Here is a 21,942-nt window from a genome sequence, read left to right on the forward strand (position 1 = left end):
TCTGCGAGCCAGGGATGCATGAAGGCACCGCCGCTGCTCTGAGGACTATTTAGAGCCACCTAATTAATGTTGCTAATATGAGCAAGGGATGGGATAATTAATCATTATACTTATGTCAAATACAGCTGAGGTAATCGCATCACTTTGAGCAACAGCAGCACCCTTATGTTCCAAGGGTCTGAGAGAAAATCTCTGCGAAATGTTTGACACATTGTTAGTGCCTCCAAGTGTCTCCTGCTTGCATTGCTTTTGGCACACGCATGCCTACATGGGAATTGACTTGTCATCTGCTAGGCCATGTTGTGAGTGATGCATTCGCGTTTGAACGTGTTCTTCTTTACATTGGTGAATGGGAAATTGCATTGAGCATTTCATATGTTCACTATTTTGAATGCAATTGAATTGTGATTTGTTTTCCGAGGATTAATATCAGCAATGATTCATTTATGTATTAAAGATTCTTGTCACTTTTCCTACAAAAGGGTAGATTTTCATTAGGATTCAAGTAAATCAAAAGCTGTCATGCTGGCATATATTGGTCAAAGTCAGCATATAAAATGTGTTTTACAGGGAAATGTTGGCATATATGGTTGGGCACTGTACTAGCAGCATGAAATCGGGTCTGGTTTTTTGTCCTCCAAAAAGCACAATGTCCACCCATTTTTCTTTTTTAAATTCTGAGGGAGCACCCTCTCAGTCCCCCAAGATGGTGGTTGCTCTCTCACGGCTCGGCTCTCACCCTGGCCAGTTCAGGAGCAAATGCAGGTGCCACAGTTTGGAAATTCAGGAGATGTCACTGCTCTGTTTCCAGCCAGAAACAAGAGATGTTACCCCTTGAGAGGTCATCAACCTCAGACCATTCACAAGCTTCCAATAGAGCATACAACGCCCATTCTATTGAGTGTACTGCCTGCTCTAAGAGTATTAGGTTTTGCATTTGAATTTTAAGAAATACTTGTATCACGTTTCTGAAAAAGAAATCCTGAAAAACAGGTTTAGCTCTTTACAAGCAGACAGTTATTGGTGCCTTTTCATAAAATGCCAAAATGGCCCAAGCGTATTTTTTTTTCCATCAACCTACCCAAAAAACTGTACTTGGTGCTTTAACTGAGATGTAGAATCCAGGGGGGAAATGGGAAATTACAAAACAATATTAATAAATATTAGGGGGCAGGTCTGAGAAACTTCTGATGCGGCCTAAGAAACATACGCAACTAAGTGCTTTTATAAGAGGTGTGGCCTGTAAAGCCAAAGGAGAGGTCTTATAGACTCCGTTGAGTTGCTGAATTATTACAAAGCACAATGAGCAGGTCAAGGACACAAGTTTATTGCACAATGTGTTTTAAATATGATTATTCCGCAGTTTAAAAAATGTACTTAAATGAGAGTATTCAAATGACCCTGACATCATGCCAAAGGGTTAACAAATCGCATGGGCTCCATATCACTATCAAAGTCTCATGGCATCGAAGGCTCTGTCCTGTAGAGGCAGGGTCCTGTCACAACGGGGTGAGGGAATCTGACTATTTGTAGTGGGCGGGCTGGGCAATGCCTCAAAGCGAAACTGGAAACCTTGATAGGACCGGGCCTCATGGTCACGCGGTTGTGGTTAACCACATTCAATACTTCTCTTAAGGAGTTGGCATCTGATCTACCAAATTTTGTTGCTGTGGCGACGCCTGTCTGTTGCCAGAGCAGGAGGAATGATGCAACTACTGCTTACAACTGCAAACCTACGGTGGTAGCAAGAACACCAAGGTGAGATTGTGCACATACGTCGCGACTTGGGTGTGCACGTGCAAATGAGGTTACGTTGATACCATTGCAAGATCGGCAATAAGCGTGACAGCATTAATGAAGGAATGTCTATATTTATTCACAGGCTGGAGGCCAATGCACTCTTACACTGGCAAAGTGAAGGCAAGAACACTCAGTGGTCCTCATTACGAGAATGGAGGTAGCCATGGAGCTATTAGCTCCATGGCTGCCCCGTTCCGGGCTCCATTACCGGGTTCCTGCAATGGGGACTTACCGGGAAACTCCGACATAGGAGGACCCGGTAAGTCCTCCATGCAGGAACCCATCCCCATTCGAGCCCCATGGGGCTCAATGGGAATGGGGAGGGAGGTAATAACGGGCAGATTACATCTGGCCCGTTATTGCCCCCCTCTTCCCCTTGCGGGACCCGAAAAGCACGCCTGGTTTTAGCAGGCATGTGATCCGGGTCCCGCGATGGGAAGCTCATAATCGGCGCTCCCGTAATGAAGGGGGCCGGACCCGTACCGGCCCCCTTCATTACGGGAGTGCAAGCCTTATAATGAGGCCCGTGACCTGAAAAGAGAACTTGCACCTACCCAAGTGCAGTTGTCAGTGATATGAAAAAGTCTGGTCTTATATTTGCCAGGCATCATTTCTTCTTTACTGGCACCACAAGAACACTTTAGAATCCGAAGCTGGCAGAGAAAGAAGGGAGGTGCCTGATTTGTATGGCTGGCAGTCCCATGCATATCTGTCACCAGCCACGAACCACCCATCACCACTAGGTTACCGTATGACCGGTCCATTTCTGTAAGATGGGTTAACAGCCAGTGGATGGGACCGCCCAATGAACAATAAAGTCAGCTTGTGCATTTTGTGCCATCCAACATTGGACATCCAACACTGGCTATTATTGTCTGAGACAGCAGCAGCACTGTTTGAAGCCTACTTTTTCTGAAATCAAAGTCTTTTGGCTCTGCAGCCAATATGTCACTGGAACCATTTTTCTGAAGGACACATGCACGTGTTTCTATTTGGAAACATACTTATATCTGACCTGGCCACACAAACCTCCCTCTCGCCACTTCCGACCTGCACATATAGTGGATTCTGATTTATTCCAGAAACACTTGAGTTATTTAGCAGCTATAATGAAATCCTCTCTTGGAAATACATCTAAAACCAGGTCTTTTCTTCACAGGTATATTTGTTTAAATATGTTTATAACGCTGCACCACTCGATGCAACTTCAACACCAAGCCCGTGGCAGAAAACAGCAACTTTCCAACAGTGGTGTTCATGGCATATAAGAAATCGCCACAATTTCGCCTGCTCAGCAATGTTTTAAAATGTCTCCAGACATGAACCCCCTCCCATTCACAGTTCTTTCGAAATGCATTTGTTTTATTAGGGTGACCCTATGTTTGGCAAGCCTCCAGTTAGGCTGATCAATGACCCCTAACTCCTTCTGACCAATCACGTGGAGGAAATATATTTTAAAGTACCCCATTTACCTCAAGTCTTCCAAGAAAATTTTAAGAGGGACCAGATATATCCACTCCCAGCTGCATCTGCGGCTTTAAGGGACCCCCGTGGGTTGCGGGTTGTACAGACATGCTTCCAAAATGCCCTGCTTGCTAATATTATTCACCAAAAGGTCAACATGTTTTGTTGGGGTTGTCTTTTAATGCTGATCTTCCCTTGAACCGAGGGTCACCCAGATATTGATCTGCATAGTGCGGTCTCATATGCTCTGAGGAGAAAACTGTGTGTGCAGTGTGTATTGCCTGTTCCTGTCATACATTGATTTTTGATCAACAATTTCCAGTGGGCACGTGCGGTTAATGACAGAGGGGCTCACACGCATGTTTTTTTTTTCTTTTCCATGCTGGTATCTGGATGCTTCCAATCCGGCATGATGTTTGTGTTCATAACAAAATGTGCGATGACGTCACTGACATGCCCAGGATGTGCTTAGTTTGGAGCTCAGGTGCTGGTCAAATCATGCCCCAATCTTTCTCAAAGGCACTGGCAACACACACCATTTAATGGGCCAGAAGCCCAATCAATGCAATTTACATGACATCAAGCATGTGCTTGGTTTCAAGGACGGATCAGTTTGAAGCAGTTCCATAGTGCGTCCCACTTTCTAAGCAGCGCAATCATTGGTGTAGTCTCAGACGGGGAACACTGAAAGGATACACCCCAACTATAAAGACGAACGAACAAGCTGGGCACATGCAGACCTACAGAAACGTAGCCATCCCAAATAGCACTGCTAACCCTCAGGCCTCTGAGCGCTGCTTATTATTACGCGCAGTGTGTGGTGCTCATTTATTGACCTTGGAAGGATGAAAGGCTGAGTTTGGCACTGCCGGGATTTGAACCTGCGTCAGCAGGCTCTGGACAGATGCCAAAGCGAGCGCTCTACTCGCTGTGCTATCTGACCGACATGTAATTAGCCTGCAATTAGCATGTAATTAGCATTCAGTATTCACAATCAGTCGAATAAAGAAAGGGTTTAAAGAAACTGGCAAGGATGCAAACAAACTTGGGGTACACAGAATCAAATAGATGAAAGCTTCTAGAGGTGTGTTTCAATATAAAGGAAATATGGCTGTGGACAATAATACAAATATAACATATATGTGCATAATTCGGTGACACCATTGTGATGCACCCTTCAGTGATGCCTGCACTTCTTTGCTAAGTCCAGAAGAATGGGGCAGAACAAATGCAAAGCTGCAGAACATCAGCCCTGCAGCTAAACTACTGATGCCTGAGACGGACAGCCCTGGGCTAGCCGGTCTTCCAGAGGAATTATACGGATCTATGTGATAATAACGAACAAAACACCTCGAAGCTCAAAATACCGATTTTATTTTACCCCATTTCACTGCATATATATGTGAGGAGACCCCTGCATCCCCACCCATACCCCTCCGCTATTTATTAACTTAACCCACCCCCCTATATATATAAAGGGTGAAATGGGGCTCTCGAAATTCCGCATTTTGGGCTTCTCAGTAATGGGCTGCATTATTTTGGTGTAATAGCGAAATTATATTATAGCAAACTCTCAATTATATCAGAACTCGAGTGGGCAACTGTCTGAAATATTAAGGCGCTGAAAGGAGTGAAAGCGGGTGCAGTGGAAGTTTCCTTGTTAACTTTAATCCTAAAAAAAGGGAAGGATTTCCCACTATAAATGTGGTTCTACGTCATTTCATCGACGGGTGCAATTTAGATGTTTTTTTTTTTACAGGTGTTTTACCTAAAAAAGGAATCGAAACTGATTTATTTTTGGGGGTGATTACCCCTGAACCCCCATCCCCTACTGTTTTCTACCTATCCCTAACCCCCACACCTTGTATATACTTTTCCAACCCCCCTATATATTTCAATGAGATTTTTCAGTACAATGTACTGGTAAAAAAAAACATTGAAATTGCACCTGTCGAGGAAAGAACAGTATACCACAAAGGTACACCATTTCTCAGTCTGCACCTGAAAATCAGGCCTCACATTTTCACTCTGCGACTTCTAGAAATCCTACCCTCTGCAATTTCCAACGCTGAGACTGGGCTCATGAAAGGATGGCCGGACACCGAAACATAGGACAAATATAGGGCAAAAGATATTGTTTGTGATATCCCTCTGAATTTTGCAGGTAGCAAGGAGCGATTAGAGACCATACGACTGAGGTGGTTTGGTTTGGTTTGCCTACCTACCTTGTTCTGTAGAGCAGCCATTTTGTGATATGGTTTTGTGCATGTGAAGCGATAGGCCTCCCGGTCAGTAGATTCCTATTGCAATTAATGATCCAGTTGTGCTTTTCAACAAAGCATACAGAATATGCACACCTCTTAAAAAACCTATGTTGGAGTGTCTAGTCCATTCAGGTCTGACACTTATTAGGCATCACAATGATGACTGTGCTGTTGTGTAATCTAGAAGATATCCTGAGGATTCATTTGCCAAATCCCCCCTGAGAGGGTTTAACGCCATTGTGCATTTTCTGCCTGTGATGGGATCCTGCAGGTTTTGACTTCATGATCTCTCAGGTTTGGCACCTGGAGTGAATCCCTGCAGGGACCATGTTTTTTTGCTGGCCTGCATACAAAGCAAAGTCAATAATACTCAGCAATACATCTGAACTTAGTGTATATGCGGAATCTTCGTCCACACTGCTGTGTCCAGAAAGAATATGGAAGGTTATTTGCCGTTCTTACTATACTTGTCTTACATAGCCGGGGGCAGGGTTGTTGTTAGGTCTGGAAAAGATCCGGGGCTACGCTAATGTCGGGACTGGTGGGACTCGGGGCTAGCTATAGCCTTTTGGTTGTAGCCCCTGAGCTTCTATCCGGGACACAACCAAAAGACCCGGGGCTTGAGCCCCCTCAGCCCCCCCCTAGCAATGCCTCTGGCCGGGAGCATAGCTCAGGGGGGAGCAACGCAGGTTCGATCCCCGGGTCCGCACTTAGAAACCTCTGGGTATTAAGCGCGTTCTAAATAACCAATTACAATCCATCACAATATACACATTTCCAAGCGAAATCTGTTGAACGATCCACAGTCCACTCGCCTCGGCAAACGCCGAATATCTGCAAAATAAATAACCTCGGGTTTCTAAGTCATGAGCATTTCTCCTCCTCAAGTCATCACCTCGATTCACCATCATATTTGTCAACCATCACACAACGGGATATGTTTTCATTTCACAGCCAACCACAAAAAGATAATTTGGCTGTAGCAGATGGCCACCGTGTGGCTTGCCACTGCTGCAGTGACAGTATGTCTCACTGTTCGTGCCAAATAAGACCTGAATATGTCTGAATGAATTGAGAGTGGCCCAGCTAGATACATTGAAGCAAGGTCTGCCTGAGGTCAAAGATCTACAGAGGCCTAGCTGGTTCCACGAGGTTTGTTTGCTGGTGTAAATATTTTGTAAGAGAGCACATTCTGTCCAGAGTGTGGGCTATTTAAGAGCACATGCAAGGACTCTGTAACATGGCTACATTGTTTATTTATTTATTGTTAATGTGATATAGTTTAACAAATACATTTTACACATATTTACATATAAATAAAACATGAAATAATATACATTACATTTATAGAGAGCAATTCATCGAACCAAATAACAATCAACAAAGAGAAGAGAAGAAAAAGATAAATAACTAAAAGAACCACAAGAAAATATAAAAATAGCTCATAATCCCATGTAATAACGTAAAATAACGTTACATTGTACATAAGCTGATCTTTCTTTCCAGAGGGTCATTTATTGTTACACCGTTATTTCTTTTTCTATAAATGTGCATCTTAAGTGTCACCCAAGGTTTTTGCTATGAGTCTCTTGGCCAACTCTCTGTTCCTAACACCGGCAAAGCAACGGATGGCAAACGTTGACCAGTGGTGGAGATTGTGTTGAGTTTGTGAATGCCTTGTGACTTTACTGGCCGTCTTTGGAATTTACGCCATACATTTGTTTTTATGAGGCTGTGCAGATGTGTTGGCTAACAGCACTCATAAGCTCTGGCCAGTATGTACAATGGTGATGGATTATGGGAGTTGCAGGCCAAAACATCTGAAGAGTTTCAGGTTGCAGATTCATTGACTAGCCCACCCCCTTCTGTTTAAATGATGCCTGACCGCACACCCTCATTTTTCCATACAGAGCATTGCCAGTACTATCAAGCTGCTACATTAGTTTAATAATTTAAGTATTTAGAAAGAGCACCGAACGCATCGCCGCCATAAAGCAAAGAATACAAGAGCTACAAGAGGGACACAAACGGGGTCGTCCATGGTGGGCCAGTTAAGGAGGAACGTTCCTCTTCTACTAACTTCGAAACAAAATTTACTTGATGTATACACACCTTACAAATGCACAACAAATAAAATAAACAGGCATCCCTGTTGCTAGGGGATCATGAAAATGCTAGGGGTTGCTAACGGCCATTATATAATGTCTCAGATTCCCTAATCAGTTTCGGAGAACCTGGGAGTCACCCTGTCATTAAAATCGGAAGGACAAATTACAGTATCCGGTCACGAAGGAGGCCAAATTCAACAACACATCAAGGTGAGGAAATCCTTGGTTCATTTCAGGAATTAAAAGAAAAAAAACAAGAGAGATTACATGACAACATTCAGACACATCACGTGGAGGATGCTGGTGATGATGGGACTCCAAGGAGCTTGTTTAATGAAACCCAACCGTGTGTCTTGCACATCCACTCCTGCTAGGAGGTCAATTTCACTGCAAATCGCTCTGTCAGGTGGCCCGTTGTCGTTAGGTCCCTGCACTGTTGCACAGGTACAGGAACGGCACGGTTGCCAACCAGCGACACACGTTCCTGCAAGGGCAGGTCTGTTAACTGTGCATTCATATTGAGGTCTTACCTGTCCTGCAAAGAGTCCACAGACGCCAATGATACATAGTATGTTGAAAACAGCCGAGCCGACGATGGTTCCGACCCCCACGTCTCCTTTCGTAATAAAAACTCCTACAGGGAGGAAAAAGATCCTAGTTTAAAGGCTATAACCCCAACTGAACAATGTATTTGTTTCAAAATTAAACAAGGTATCTAGATCCTTGTATAAACTCTCTAATAAACATGCATGAAGATCTGTACTAGTGTCAATAGGGGGTCATGTTCAATCCCCATGTTAATTGCATTGAGTGGACGACCTCCAGGTGCACTTCTCTGCAGAAAGTCCCCTCTGTGCCAATTGCCTCATTAGCACCACATAGTGGTAAGATTAGGGGTAAAACATCTGAAAAATCGCCTACACTCTTTTCCGCCACGTAACCAGAAAAGTGTAAATGCTGCCTGAAAAATACGGTTTGCAGGCAGAATTTACAATGGGTAGGAATCCACACTCTTTTATAAGATGGTCATTTCAGAGGCATCCGCTAGGAAACTATTGCCTATTGCATTAACGGCAGCATGAAAATTCATGCAGGTGTTAATGCACCTGCATTTGTATGGTGAAGCCAGAAATGGAGGTGGAAACGTTATGTCGGCCCGCTCCCCAACTCCACCATACAAATGCACCAAAATGAGGCAGATCGGACAACAGAGCTAATCACAATCACCATCGTTGTTTCTGATTTGCTTCACCTGGAACTGAGTCCCAGGTGACTATTCTGGAACTTCAGACATCTGGCGCCTGAACTCATTGATTGCAAAGGATACAGAGCTGCACACTGGAGAACGGGGGTAACTCATGGTTTTGGCATAGTAAGAGATGGCACCTCACAGCTCGAAATGTATGCCCATACCACTGGATTGACTTTTGTAATAAACCAATGAGTGATTGTAGCCAATGGGACTGATTCACAAATAACTCTGTTTTAGATGTAAGGTGTGCCAGTTTTACCTGTCGTGTAGCAATGGTGGTACATTTTACATGGACATTGTATTCACAAATAAATCAGGTGTGACTAGCTAGAGTTGGAGAAAAAAGAATTTACTGTACATTTCACAAATATTAGCCCAATATAGGTAGTCTAACATGATCAGTCTGCAACCAACTTTTCTATATACCGTTCGTAGGTCCTGCCAGTGCCTTGTTCTTCCAGCGCATGGCCCTGGAAGAACAAGGAAGGGGTAATTACTGGGACAGATGGGAAATCAGTGTTGATGGGTGCAAGTTGGAAGTACCTTAAACCTTTGTGTCAACTGCTTTCTATGGGTTTAGCAGAGAGACATGGTAGAATGTTATCTGTAGGGAGATGCGGCAGAGTGCGATAGAGCTGAGGCGGAGAGCTTAGTCATGGCTCAATTTGTGATGATGTGCTAATTGCTAGGCATGTGGTAGCCACCTGGGAGGGATTTGGGTGCGTAGTATATAATAGCAGGAGATCTTAGATGGAAGCCACACAATGCAACCATGAGCGTACAGATCCCAAAATCCTCACATGTCTTATTAGACGGCCATCAGTGTTTTTCTGACATTGATGCAATGACTCAGTGGGCCTCATCAGGAGTCTGGCGGTATCGCGATGGTAATGATGCCGGGATACCACCAGCGAAAAGAGCCTTACTGCTTCTCGGTCCGGCTCTATTAGTGCTGTATCACGAGTAGCGGTAAGTTCCCATTCCCTATTGGGTCCATTGGCAACAGTGCCAAAAACTGACGGAAATGGCTGAAAACGAGCAGTACGGGGACAGTTTTACCTCTAGCAAAACTCCCACTTAACTCATGATTGGGCCAACCTTTAAATGCGCCCGTAATAGCGTTACCACAGCGTTTAAGGGCTAAGGCCCAGCTCATGATGAGGCCCAGAGGGTGTCACGGGGAGAGCGTCCTCTGCATGTTTCATGGTTTACTTGGCGGTGCACACCCGATGTTATGTGGTGAGCTAAACAAAGACCTATATCGACCAACCTGATGGAGATGACGGAATGTGAGGATCACAGCGGATCCTGGACAGCAATGCTCAGCTGCACCTATTTCCTTCATTTGGAATGCTATGATATTCATTGACTTGTAACTGAAGAGAGATGATACCTTTCCACCCTGGAAATTGTATAACAAGTGGAGCAGTGCACTAAGGTGTGAAAGTAAGGCATCAAGCGTTTCCACCATGCTTTTCTGTTGTAGGACATTGTCGTTCACTTTGACGGCAGGGTCGGGGCCACAGCACGGAATCGTCTCTCATGCTTTCCTCTTCGCCTTCGCAGTGCACATGTCTTACACCTGCTTGAAATCATATATCATGCAGCCGCACAATAAAGAGAATCCATTCAGCCCTGGCTAAAGGAAGGCTGATTTCATAGGAATCCATTCTAGATGCCATCTGCAGACAGCATTAGCCTTTCTTTACCATCTGAAGTCAAACACCAGAGAGTAAAGGATCTGTTTCCAGCTTTTAATCTTTGCCTCTTTTGGAAAAGTTGAAAATGTCACGCAGGCGACCCAGCAAGGCAGACAGGCTAGCGCTGGTAGCCCCCTGCGTGCAGGTTGCCCTTCTTGCAAAATTACCCCACCCACAAAAGAGCACCAAAGAAAGACTTAAAGGTGATTTCACCTGTTCTTACTCTTTACTTTTGTAATCCATTTTGCAGCAGTTTAAAGCAATATCCGCGGTTCCCTCCATGTAATTTACACTTATTATAAAACGAGCCCCACTAGGTTTTTAGGGGACCTGGGGCAGTTGGATAGTGATTTCTCTTTAAGTCGTCAGTTTCTGTATTGTTACTGCTCTTAAATGGAAACAACATTTTAAAGTACTTTCTTAGTTGTTGTTTTTTTAAAAACATTTTTGTAATTTTTATTTTTCTAAAGGGTATTAATGATGTGTGGATTGGACGTGTAATTGAATGTGCTCTTACCTCTTACGATTTTACGATTTACCGGTAAGTTCCTCCTATTTGGTCATGTCATTCCACGGAAAAGCGAAACAGTCCTCAGCTTAATGCCACTGTCTGCACTTCCCTGTATGTGCATCTCTGTTCACACTCACACTTCCCTGAAAATGCCACTCTCTGCACTTTCCTGTATGTGCATCTCTGTTCACACTCACACTTCCCTGAAAATGCCACTCTCTGCACTTTCCTGTATGTGCATCTCTGTTCACACTCACAATTCCCTGAAAATGCCACTCTCTGCATTTCCTGTATGTGCATCTCTGTTCACACTCGCACTTCCCTGAAAATGCCACTCTCTGCATTTCCTGTATGCTCATCTCTGTTCACACTCGCACTTCCCTGAAAATGCCACTCTCTGCATTTCCTGTATGTGCATCTCTGTTCACACTCACACTTCCCTGAAAATGCCACTCTTTGCATTTCCTGTATGCTCATCTCTGTTCACACTCATACCTCCCTGAAAATTCCACTTTCCTGTATGCTCATCTCTGTTCACCCTCACACTTCCCTGAAAATGCCGCTGTCTGCACTTTCCTGTATGTGCATCTCTGTTCACACTCATACCTCCCTGAAAATTCCACTGTATGCACATGTCTGCACTTTCCTGTATGTAGATCTCTATTCACACTCATGCTTCCCTGAAAATGCCACTGTCTGCCCTTTCCTGTATGTGGATCTCTATTCACACTCACGCTTCCCTGAAAATGCCACTTTCTGCACTTTCCTGTATGTGGATCTCTATTCACACTCACGCTTCCCTGAAAATGCCACTTTCTGCACTTTCCTGTATGTGCATCTCTGTTCACACGCATACCTTCCTGAAAATGCCACAGTCTGCACTTTTCTGTATGTGCACCTCTGTTCACACTCGCACTTCCCTGAAAATGTGCTTGCAGGCACTTGCTTTCTTTACGATTTCAGAAATGGTGCTTTGACTTTACGAACTGGAATAAAATGAATTCACTACTGCCTGATGTGACATGTATTGTAATTTAGTTGAGTAAATCTATCCCAGGCGTGTCGCGGTCACAAAGCATGTGTGTCAAAGCAAATCAAGTCAAAATCCTGGCTGATTTAGTTGAATGCTTTCTTCATTTGTTGGAAATTAGTATTGGGTGAGAGCAGCAGTGCACACATGTCAAAACATTTTCTTTGTCTATTTTTGTCTGTTTTTTATTCTTCCTACAAAACAGCTGAAGCTCATCATGTCAGTCACACCGCCACAGCGGCATGCACATTTCGAAAATTCTTACATCCGTTACTGACATGAGAATGGTGGCATTGTGTATCCTTACACTGCCAATAACAGCTGGTAGAGAGGGAAAGAGATAGGTTGCAATGTGAATAGACGGAAGCCTCTTTTTTAAGTACAATGTTAAAGGGCAAGTGAATTGTATATGATCCATGACTTTAAATTTGCAAAAAAGTAATTGTTTTCCTTTGTAATATGGGTGTTGTATTAAAGGGAACCTTATTTAATAATCATATGCAGTAACACGTTAAATTGGGAGGTAGACTTTTTCTATTGTGAATTGTTTCAACTGTTCCATTAGCACTTGGGCAGGGGGCGCAGGCAATCAGGCTTCAACCGCTAATCTCAGCCCACCTTCCATGGAACCCGCAGGATGCTTCCCACACCCTGCACTGCCATCTTCTCCCCAACCTCCCTTTCCTTCTTTTTTTTAGATCCCCATCCCCATTTCCCAGCCCTACTTACCTGACCGTTGCAGCGGCAGCACCAGCCACCGCTGCAGCTTCTCTCTTTCTCCCTTTGCTGGATGCCACAGAAATGGAAGAGGGGCTTTGTAAGGAGCCCCGTCTTCCTTCTCAGTGGTGGCCATCTTGGAACTGTATTTTCTATGAATGAACGGGTCACCGTGAGGCGTTCAGGTCATTCATAGAAAAGACCTTGCTATCAGTTACTGGATTGGCAACCTGGGGTGCGAATGGTGTTAGTAACCGTTCCACGGGCTATACCAGGGGTAACGTACCGGTGTCCTCATTAAACACCCTTGCTTCGCTCTGGCATTTAACTGGGGCTGCCGGCCCTTGCCCCCCGGTATAGCCTGTGGAACGGGTTACTAATGCCAAAGTAGATGTTGATTACCAATGGAAATTGGGCCGTTCGGTGTATAATCTTTTTGTTCAAATGATTGTCATTTGCATACATGTATTTGTTAATGTGTATATGTGTATGATTGAACAGTTTTATAAAAACCTGACAACATTCTAATAAACTAAACTGAAACTTTTACATAAAAGTTTTTTTTTTTTTCTCAAAATGCTTCACATTCTGTGCCAAGTCCTTCCTGTGCCACATTGGACTCAGGATAGGGCATGACACGTTTGACCAAAATGCTAGAGGGTCTCAAAGATGGACACATCATCTTTATCACCCCCAGAAATGTAAAAAAGAAAAAGAAATAATTGCAATTTTGATAATAGTTCATCAGTTTCTACAGTGAAGTGTACAGGTGCACAAAGCTGCATATGTGCCTTGTTGTGGTGAACTCTGCCACTGACACACTCAGCCAAGACTAAGGGACCACTATCAGTTGTTTCAGTGCATTAGAGCTGGGCAGTGGCACAGTAGAGCAATGCACAAACAGAGGCTCCTAAACAACTACACATCATGTGCACTGTACTGGCAGAGTGTGCTAGAGCCGCAAGAACATTGGGTGATGTTCCTACTTAAAATCACGATAGAGGTGGATGAACTGTGGCAATGCTTACAGCATTGCATCCAAACCACACTTGATATAACATGGCATAACATTCTGTTACCTGGGTTGTCAAGATAGCATGCACTGGGACAGACATTAGGAAGGAGAAATTGCCAACTGAGGTCTACACTGACTATACCCTGGGAGTTTCACAAAGCAAGAAGAAAATATCTTCAAAAGAAACCAGGGTGCTCAATTTGAGTGATACTTAAACCCATAAGAAAGGACGACCTCAGCGACTGTGTCAACCCGAGCGTATTTTGGTAACTTTCCAGTGGGTGTGGTAAAGGCAGCCCAGGGTTCCTGTTCCTTTTACCATGCTGAGAAATTAGCACTCATGTATGTGTGTGCTGCACTTATCACAATGGATCACTATGGAGTCCACCTGCTTGTATCAGGTGTAAAATGGAGGGGGGTGGAGGGTGGAATCCATGGAGATTCAACCTCACCCACCCTCATTTCCACTCTGTCTGGGGAAACCTGACGAAAATTGCACAGATCAGCAAAACACATAGGCCCTCATTGTGACTTGGCCAGTCCGGAATAAAAGGCTGGTAATTTCGGAACCAGCTTTTTTTCCAGACTGGCAAAACACAGGTTTTCTGGTGGGGGCCACGGATCTCCCGGCAGGCCTTGTCTGCCGGTTGATCAGGACTCTACCGGCAAAGAAATACCTGAATAACTGGCACTTATAATACCGGTGCCAGTGATTCAGTCAATCCCATCCCATGGAGTCCTACTGGACTCCATGGGATGGGAACTTACTGCTGTCTCCCCTGCCCGTAATATCCCGCTAATACCAGGCTATTGGGAAGCAGAGCAGGTAGGGCCAGTTTGCCAGTACCGCGTCAGAATTACTGGCGGAGTATAGGCAAACTCGCAATGGGGGCCTGAGAGCTTTTCTGGATACATGTCTTTTTACCTATGAGCAAAATAAAGAGGTAAGTATAATGGGAGCAATGGAACCTCGATATGAGCCCATTACATTGTAAAATCAACATGAATACCACATGCTGCAAATTATGTTCACGCTTGAATGAAGCTAGTTGGATCACATAAGCAACATTAGTAGGGACCTAAACTATAGTCCCAGAGTTGATGCGTTCAACAGCCACTGGTCTGTCACAACGAGCAATGGAAAATATGGGCACATGAGCTGAACGCTGAAACTGTATACACACAGGGGCAAATGACTCCCCATATGTCAAAGAGGCCTTGCAGCATGAATTGTGAAGGGGGCTCACAGAAACAAATACTGACACCCACAATATGCCCAGTTTAACAGGGGTAATGAAAACATTTAAAAACAAAGTTACAACACAACTCTGTCATGCACGTATCCAAGCCATTAGCCAGCAGTAGTCATTCTCATCATCAATTCACCAGGCTGTGGATGACGCCTGTCTACATTCCACAGCTATGCACCTAGCGTTATTTATTTATTTTGTATTGGCTCATGGGTGGTCTTTTATTGCCACCTAGTGAGGCACAAAGAATGGTAAAAAATGTCTAAACAGAGGGATAACATTGTAGAGATTGAAAAAGCCTTCAGGTGTCCTTAGGAAACATAGTTTTATCTCAAAGGTGGTGCTTTCCATTTGGATTTAATTTTGGATTGTAAATTGTGCTTTAGCATCATCTAGCACTGGTATATAATTATTGTTTGTGGGTGATGATTTAACCACCATTAGTGTTGCTGCTTACTTAGTGAGGATAGAAAGTATATTGGGCAGGTGGACATTTAATTCCACAATTACTGTTGGCCAATAGGTAGTGCTTTAGTACTATGTTGGGGGGATAAAAACGATTGGCTCATGGGTGAGTTTTGTTCAGTAGTGATTTAGAGACAAAGGCTCTGAATCACATAGTGTTTTCCAATGGGTTTTTTTTCCATTATAAAACGTGTCTGCAAATTAGGCCCAAAGAGAAGTATATAGTCAAGGAAAAAATCTTTAGTTGCAGGGTTGTTTAGGGTAGAACATAACACAACAAAACCCCTGGAATTCAGCTAAAGCCACCTTAACTTAAATTATTTGGAAAGATGTCTTTAATGACAGCTCAAACTCAAATAAAAATGACACACCACACAACCAGAGGGGCAGGCCTTACAAAGGGCACTGCCCTAAACCCCTGTGTTCCAATACATAGATCCCAATGACAAAAATACATACATTAGTCCTCTGTATCTTGGTAACCCTCCCAAGGCGGGATTCCGCTACGATATGCCAGGGCTAAAAAGCACAAAGACTCAGATGTATAATGGGCCATTTCAAGGATTGGGGGCCCAGAGTAGGTTTGGCCCTGCCGCAATGGTATATGGTAATCAAATGATACCAAAATATGCAGATAGGTTCATTGAAAACAGAAGCCAAAAGAGGGAACAATTCCAGCCACATGAAAGACATGAAAGACAGAATATGAAATATGCACCTCGCCAATATAGTCAGTCCCCACCACAGGCTGACCATGGTCAATGGCTGGTCACCCCACGCTCCCTACCTCCGGAGTCACAGCAATTCAGGTAAAACAACGGGAAAGTAAGCCATGAAATTAGTAACAATTCACATTTCCTGTGTGTACTTGAAGAATGCAAAGATATATTTTATGCCCCTATTACTATTGAAGAGAGGTGTGACACTTTTGCAATGATTGACAAAGAAATTAATGCAAAGTATACATGAGGGAAAATCTGCACAGGACATACTGTTATTGAGGCAAAGTGAGGGCTCTGTGCACAATTTCAATGGGGAAGAGATACCAGTGGAGGGTGTCACTGAAGTTGACATCAAGATAGGGAGACATATAATGAGATAGGAAGTGGTAGTCACACACATTGATGAGATATAATTCCTTATAGGAACAAATTGCCTCAGGAGGCTGTCACCTTTTATTAATGGGGTAAATGGGGTAGTGTGGTCTTTGGGAGAAAAAAATCTGAAACCTAAAACAGTAATGAGCCAGAGTAACAGTGCAAAATAATGTCACACCATTGCTAGATCAGAAAGTGAGGTGGAAGTGTATCTTCAAAATGGCTGTATGCCTAGTGCCACTGTCATCCTCATGTGCCAGCATGAAATGCAAGAAGGAAAGGAAAAACAATCTGTAGAGATGTTTCTGGACCCCAAGAAAAAATTGGCAAACATAAATAGATGAAAACACATTGTGTTTTTATCTAAATGAGGAAAATTGCAAACCAAATGTTGCTGCCGAGTCAGATCAGAAAAAATATATTTCAACAGTTGCAGAGATACATATGGAAGAAAGGCATGCATGGGTCCTGGTGCATGTGAATAGGCATCCAGAAATAATTGAGGCAGTGCTGGCCCTAGAGCTGAAAAAGAGCTTCATTAATGAAAATATGTTTAAACATATGCTTGACAGATAGATTTAAAATAAGAAATCAACACAGTTCTGGTCTAGACAACCCTGAATTGGGGCAGACCATTGTGGGAAGGTGCATGTTAAGAATCACAGTTTGTTCCAAATGCATTCATCACAATGTTTGGGTTGTCAGTGGAAGCAAAAGTACATTTTATTTGGGAAATTACATCATGCACAAAATGTGTATGGTTTTAGATTACTTGAATCAAAACGTTGGTCTAGGCTGGGTGGAGCGGCGCCTGAATTTGAGAACAAAAGACAAGCTTATCATTATGCCCAAACGATGCCATACACAGTTGAGCTTCAGGTAAAGAATGATGTAATTATTCCTGCTTTCACCAGACAATTTGCAATAGCATTGAAGTACAGGAAGGGACAACAGATGAAAGGGCCTGATGCATTTTTGTGCCTCAATGAGTGCATGAGACAGCAAAGGCTAGAATATGAATATACACATTTAGTAGAAATTGGGGAGGGCCCCATTTGAATACTGGTGAATAACAAAAAATGCCAGAACATTCATTTGGAAGAAAATACAGCATTAGGGATGGCAATACAGGAATCCCACTACACTAATGATTTAAATAACACAGTGATCGGGAACATCCCTGAAAACGATGTAACTTCACAGGGTGAATTGCCCGAGTCATTGGATTCTAAGCCAAAGGGGATTTTCAGGACATAGCCTATTTACCCCTACGAACCAAAATATGTAATATGCTATAATCAGGATAATTACATCCTATTCAAAACAGATTCATCTGAAAGAGAGGAACAGCAAGGTGAAATGCTGCAAGTTCAGATTTGAGACTAATGTACCAAGATACTTCAGGGTGGCAACTCTCCAAAGAGACACTGCCACACTGCTAGAGGAAAGTACAGAAATCCCTCCTTTGGAGGACTTCTCAGAATTCTCTAAAATGGTAGAGGAGCAAATTCAAGCAGCAGATGCTTGCACAAATGGAGAGCAAAAAGACCAATTAACAAAAATGTTTATGGAGTTCATCAATGTATTTGCTAAAGATGCCTATGATTGCGGGCTTGCAGATTTGCTTGTTGACACACTACCAGAAGGGTATGGTAGAGAGCCAGTATTTGTGCAACAATATAGGTTACACTTGGCGTGTCTGGAGTCCCTAGCAGAAATAATTAAATATTTAGAATCCAGAGGCATCATAAGGCCTATCCACAGTACTTCAAATACTCCCATATTAGGTGTGCTAAAGCCCAATGGCCAGTGGTGCTTGAGTGCAGACTTATGAGAACTAAAAAGGTGGCCACTTGCATTTATTGATCAATGCCTTTCACAAGTTCAAGAGACAAAGATATGTATCACTCTGGATCTTATGTCAGGCTACTGGTGTGTGCCACTAGATGAAGATATACACAATCTATTTGCCTTCCCCTTTAACCAATTACAATATGCTTGGGTGTTGGACCCCCTTTGGCTGTATCAATAGTGGAAGTGAGATTGCGATATTCAAAAGTAAAGTGCTCCCAGATCCAGCAGACAGAGGAACTGTGATCTATGTGATCAAGAATGAAGACTTAAAATGTAACTTCAATGAAATTAGACGTGCTCGTTCAGTTGCAAAAGGCTGGAGCAAAAGTATCTTTACAGAGAGTGCCCTGGTGTAGAAGAAAGGTAAACCTTGTAGGGCATGAAGTAACAGAGCATGTGTTAAACTTGAAAGGCCTGAAGAGTTTGTTAGGAATGACAAGCTACAACCGAAAATTAATTGAAAATTATGCAGAAATCACACAACCTTTGACAAAATTATTAAAGCAAAGAGTTCCGTGGAAATGGGAAAAGGGACAAAGTGAAGCAGTGGCTAAACTGAAAGACTGTTTGATGAAAGCCCCATCTTTAGCTCATCCGATAATGAATCACGATTTCTTTATAGAGATAGGGTTCACAGATCCATGCATGTCCGCGATCCTGTACCAAAAACCTGATGCAAATAACAAATCCATTGCATATGCTAGCAAGGCATTATCACAGGTAGAAACAAGATTTTGCAAATGTGAAAAAGCACTTTTGACCACTGTCTGGTCATTACAACATTTCCGCCCCATTATTCAAGGGTAGCGGCTGATTGTTGAAATTAGTCATCAGCCTCCACAATTTTTACAACGTAAAAGGATCAAATCAGGGAATTTGGCCCAGTCAAGAATAACATAATGAACATTGACGTTGCAGGGATTCCCAGTGGAAGTGGGATATGGACAGAATAAAAAGAGCCCAGTTCCCCAGGGGCTGGCAGATTTACATGATTGTGCAGCTGCCTATGCCTTTGATGCCACAGGACTATAAACACATTTACCCGAATTTGAACACACAAGGCATTCAATGAAGAAACATGCAGGGATCTCCCAATTGTGTACGTGGATGGATGTGCATACCACGTGGGTGGTGATTCTGAAAAAGAATTTGGGAAGGTATTGGAAATGTGTGGATCAAGTGGAATGGTATTCCAAGAGTGAGACTGAGTTTGGGCCCCAAGTTGCAGAACTGGGTGCCATTTATACAGCAATATCCACAGTGGTAGAAAATAAATTTAAAGAATTAATTTTAGTCACCAATTCTGATTATGCCCAAAATAGTTTTGTGGAATATTTATCCGGGTGGAAATTGAGAGGAATGGTCACTTATAACAAGAAACCACTCAAACATGGCAACATAATCCAAGCCATAGATAAACTTGTTTCTGAAAATTACATGATCATTGACTGGAGGAAAATACGAGGCCATCTAAAAAACCGCCAGGGCAAACCCCTGAGCTTTCCCCCATGTGAAGGTAGGCCCTTCTGGCTCGCTCCTCCACATGAACGAAATTCGCAAATATTGCATTTATATGCATGGCCGCTTGTGCTGTGCCAGCAAACCACTGGATGCAACCTTAGCTTGATTCGAAGCCGATTTGTTCGACTACGTCGCCTTGAAACCCCTCCGTGACCTACTCATCTACATTCGGAGCCCGCCATTCCAAGACGGCCGCCCGGCGTCTCCTGGCTTTGTTTACCCTGCCAGAGTCCACCTAAACTGGTCGGGGCTTCCCATTGGCTGCTACACCCTACATCTGACCCAATCAGCTGCCGGCAGGCGCAAGCCGGCTCCAGCACGAAGGCGTGCACAAAGGCAGATCCCCTGTCTCAGCCTGTCATTGCCTGCTCACTTGCCACTTGCCAGGACCCCTGCCCGTCGCTCTACCACGCTGGAACTTAAGGTACTGTAATTCCTACCTGGGAGGTGCCGTGATAGACTTGCTGCCGACCCGTGCCCCGCTTCACATCTGACATTATTTAACTCCCACGACCATCCTAATGTCTTAACATATATATACACAAGTGGTATACCGCTGATTGCTAGACTTATCTGTCTGCAACTGTAACTTGCTTTGATACCCAGTCTGTTATTTGCCCATCACATCCTGTTGCACCGCACCAGCATACCCGCCTATGGTACACGTTGCATCGTGCTCTGCCGACTTCCACGTTGCCTGCTTAATCTTGTGCTCACGCTGATTCCTCTCTTGTTCATTTTGACCCATGTTATGTGCTCCGCTTCCGCGACAATTGTCTAACACTCAATGCTAATGTGATTTATGCACCAGCTGTCTCATATGGTCTGATCGCTCAGCTAGTCCACGTGCATTGCAACGTGATTGATCGTGCTATATAGTCATGAGCACATACTGGTATATGGCACCTACATTGACTAGTCTCTGCCACACTTGCTAAAATGTTCTTTAGTATGTCAACTTGCCTGTCTGTGCCTTGCACATCTGTGCCCTATCAGTAAATGGCACCTAGATTGCTTAGTTTAATTGGTAAATGGCGTCCAGATTGCTTTAGTTAATTGGTAAATGGCACCTAGATTGTTTTAGTTAACTGGTAAATGTTCGTTTATGTTCTGCACCTAGTCTCACCTAAAATGTTCCTTAGCATTCCAGTCGGCCTGTTGTGTCTTGCAGATGTGTGCCCTCATCAGTAAATGGCATTTAGATTGACTAGATTTTGTAACATTTGATCAATCGCACCTAGCACCTTTAACGTGCCTGTTCACAATTTATAAATCTGTGCCCCACTAGTGAATGGCATCCCGATTGCACAGATTCTGCCACACTTGATAAATGTTCCTAGCCATTGTACCCACCATGACTGGTCATACCTTAGTCATATAAGTATCTGACATTTAACAACCCAGACTGCCCGAAACCTTTAGTCTGTTCGCACCAAGTGGCATTATTAGTCACTAGTGACAGCTTTACACTATGTCATGCCTACTTAAAATATACACTATATTGACCATGGCCGTGCTCCATGCCCTCAGCACTCAGAAGTGCCCTACTGAAGTCCACCAAAGTAAGTCAATTCTTGCGCCTCCTCTCACATCTACCACTCCTAATGCATTCAACTACTCCGACCATACTAGCGCCTTGTACCAGGCCTTACCAGGCCAATTAGCCTTCTCCTCGCAGCCCACTCCAACTCACGAGAGAAAACTCAAATTACGGGCCAGACTCAACAAACTTTACGATTCACCACGAAGATCCCTTCCCACTATAAAGCGCACGCTGAAAGGCCAACATACTGGGATATACAATGGTCCCAATCCCCCTCATTCCTTACCAGTGAACATAAATATTAAAACCTGTAAACCTAAGACAAATACTAATTCTTCAAATCCTGCCCCA

General features: G+C 43.6%; 1 protein-coding gene across 1 annotated transcript in view; it reads right to left on the reverse strand.

Annotated features, from left to right (window-relative positions):
• The window catches only part of SLC24A3 (solute carrier family 24 member 3), a 1,254,778-nt gene that overhangs the window by 440,637 nt on the left and 792,199 nt on the right, over positions 1–21,942 (reverse strand). The window contains exon 6 of the mRNA XM_069607530.1: positions 8,167–8,270. Within this exon, the coding sequence (XP_069463631.1) occupies positions 8,167–8,270 (104 nt within the window). The remainder of the gene's footprint in view (positions 1–8,166; positions 8,271–21,942) is intronic.

Source organism: Ambystoma mexicanum, chromosome 4q (assembly GCF_040938575.1).
Source record: "Ambystoma mexicanum isolate Mex_15411 chromosome 4q, UKY_AmexF1_1, whole genome shotgun sequence".
Lineage (NCBI taxonomy): Eukaryota > Metazoa > Chordata > Amphibia > Caudata > Ambystomatidae > Ambystoma > Ambystoma mexicanum.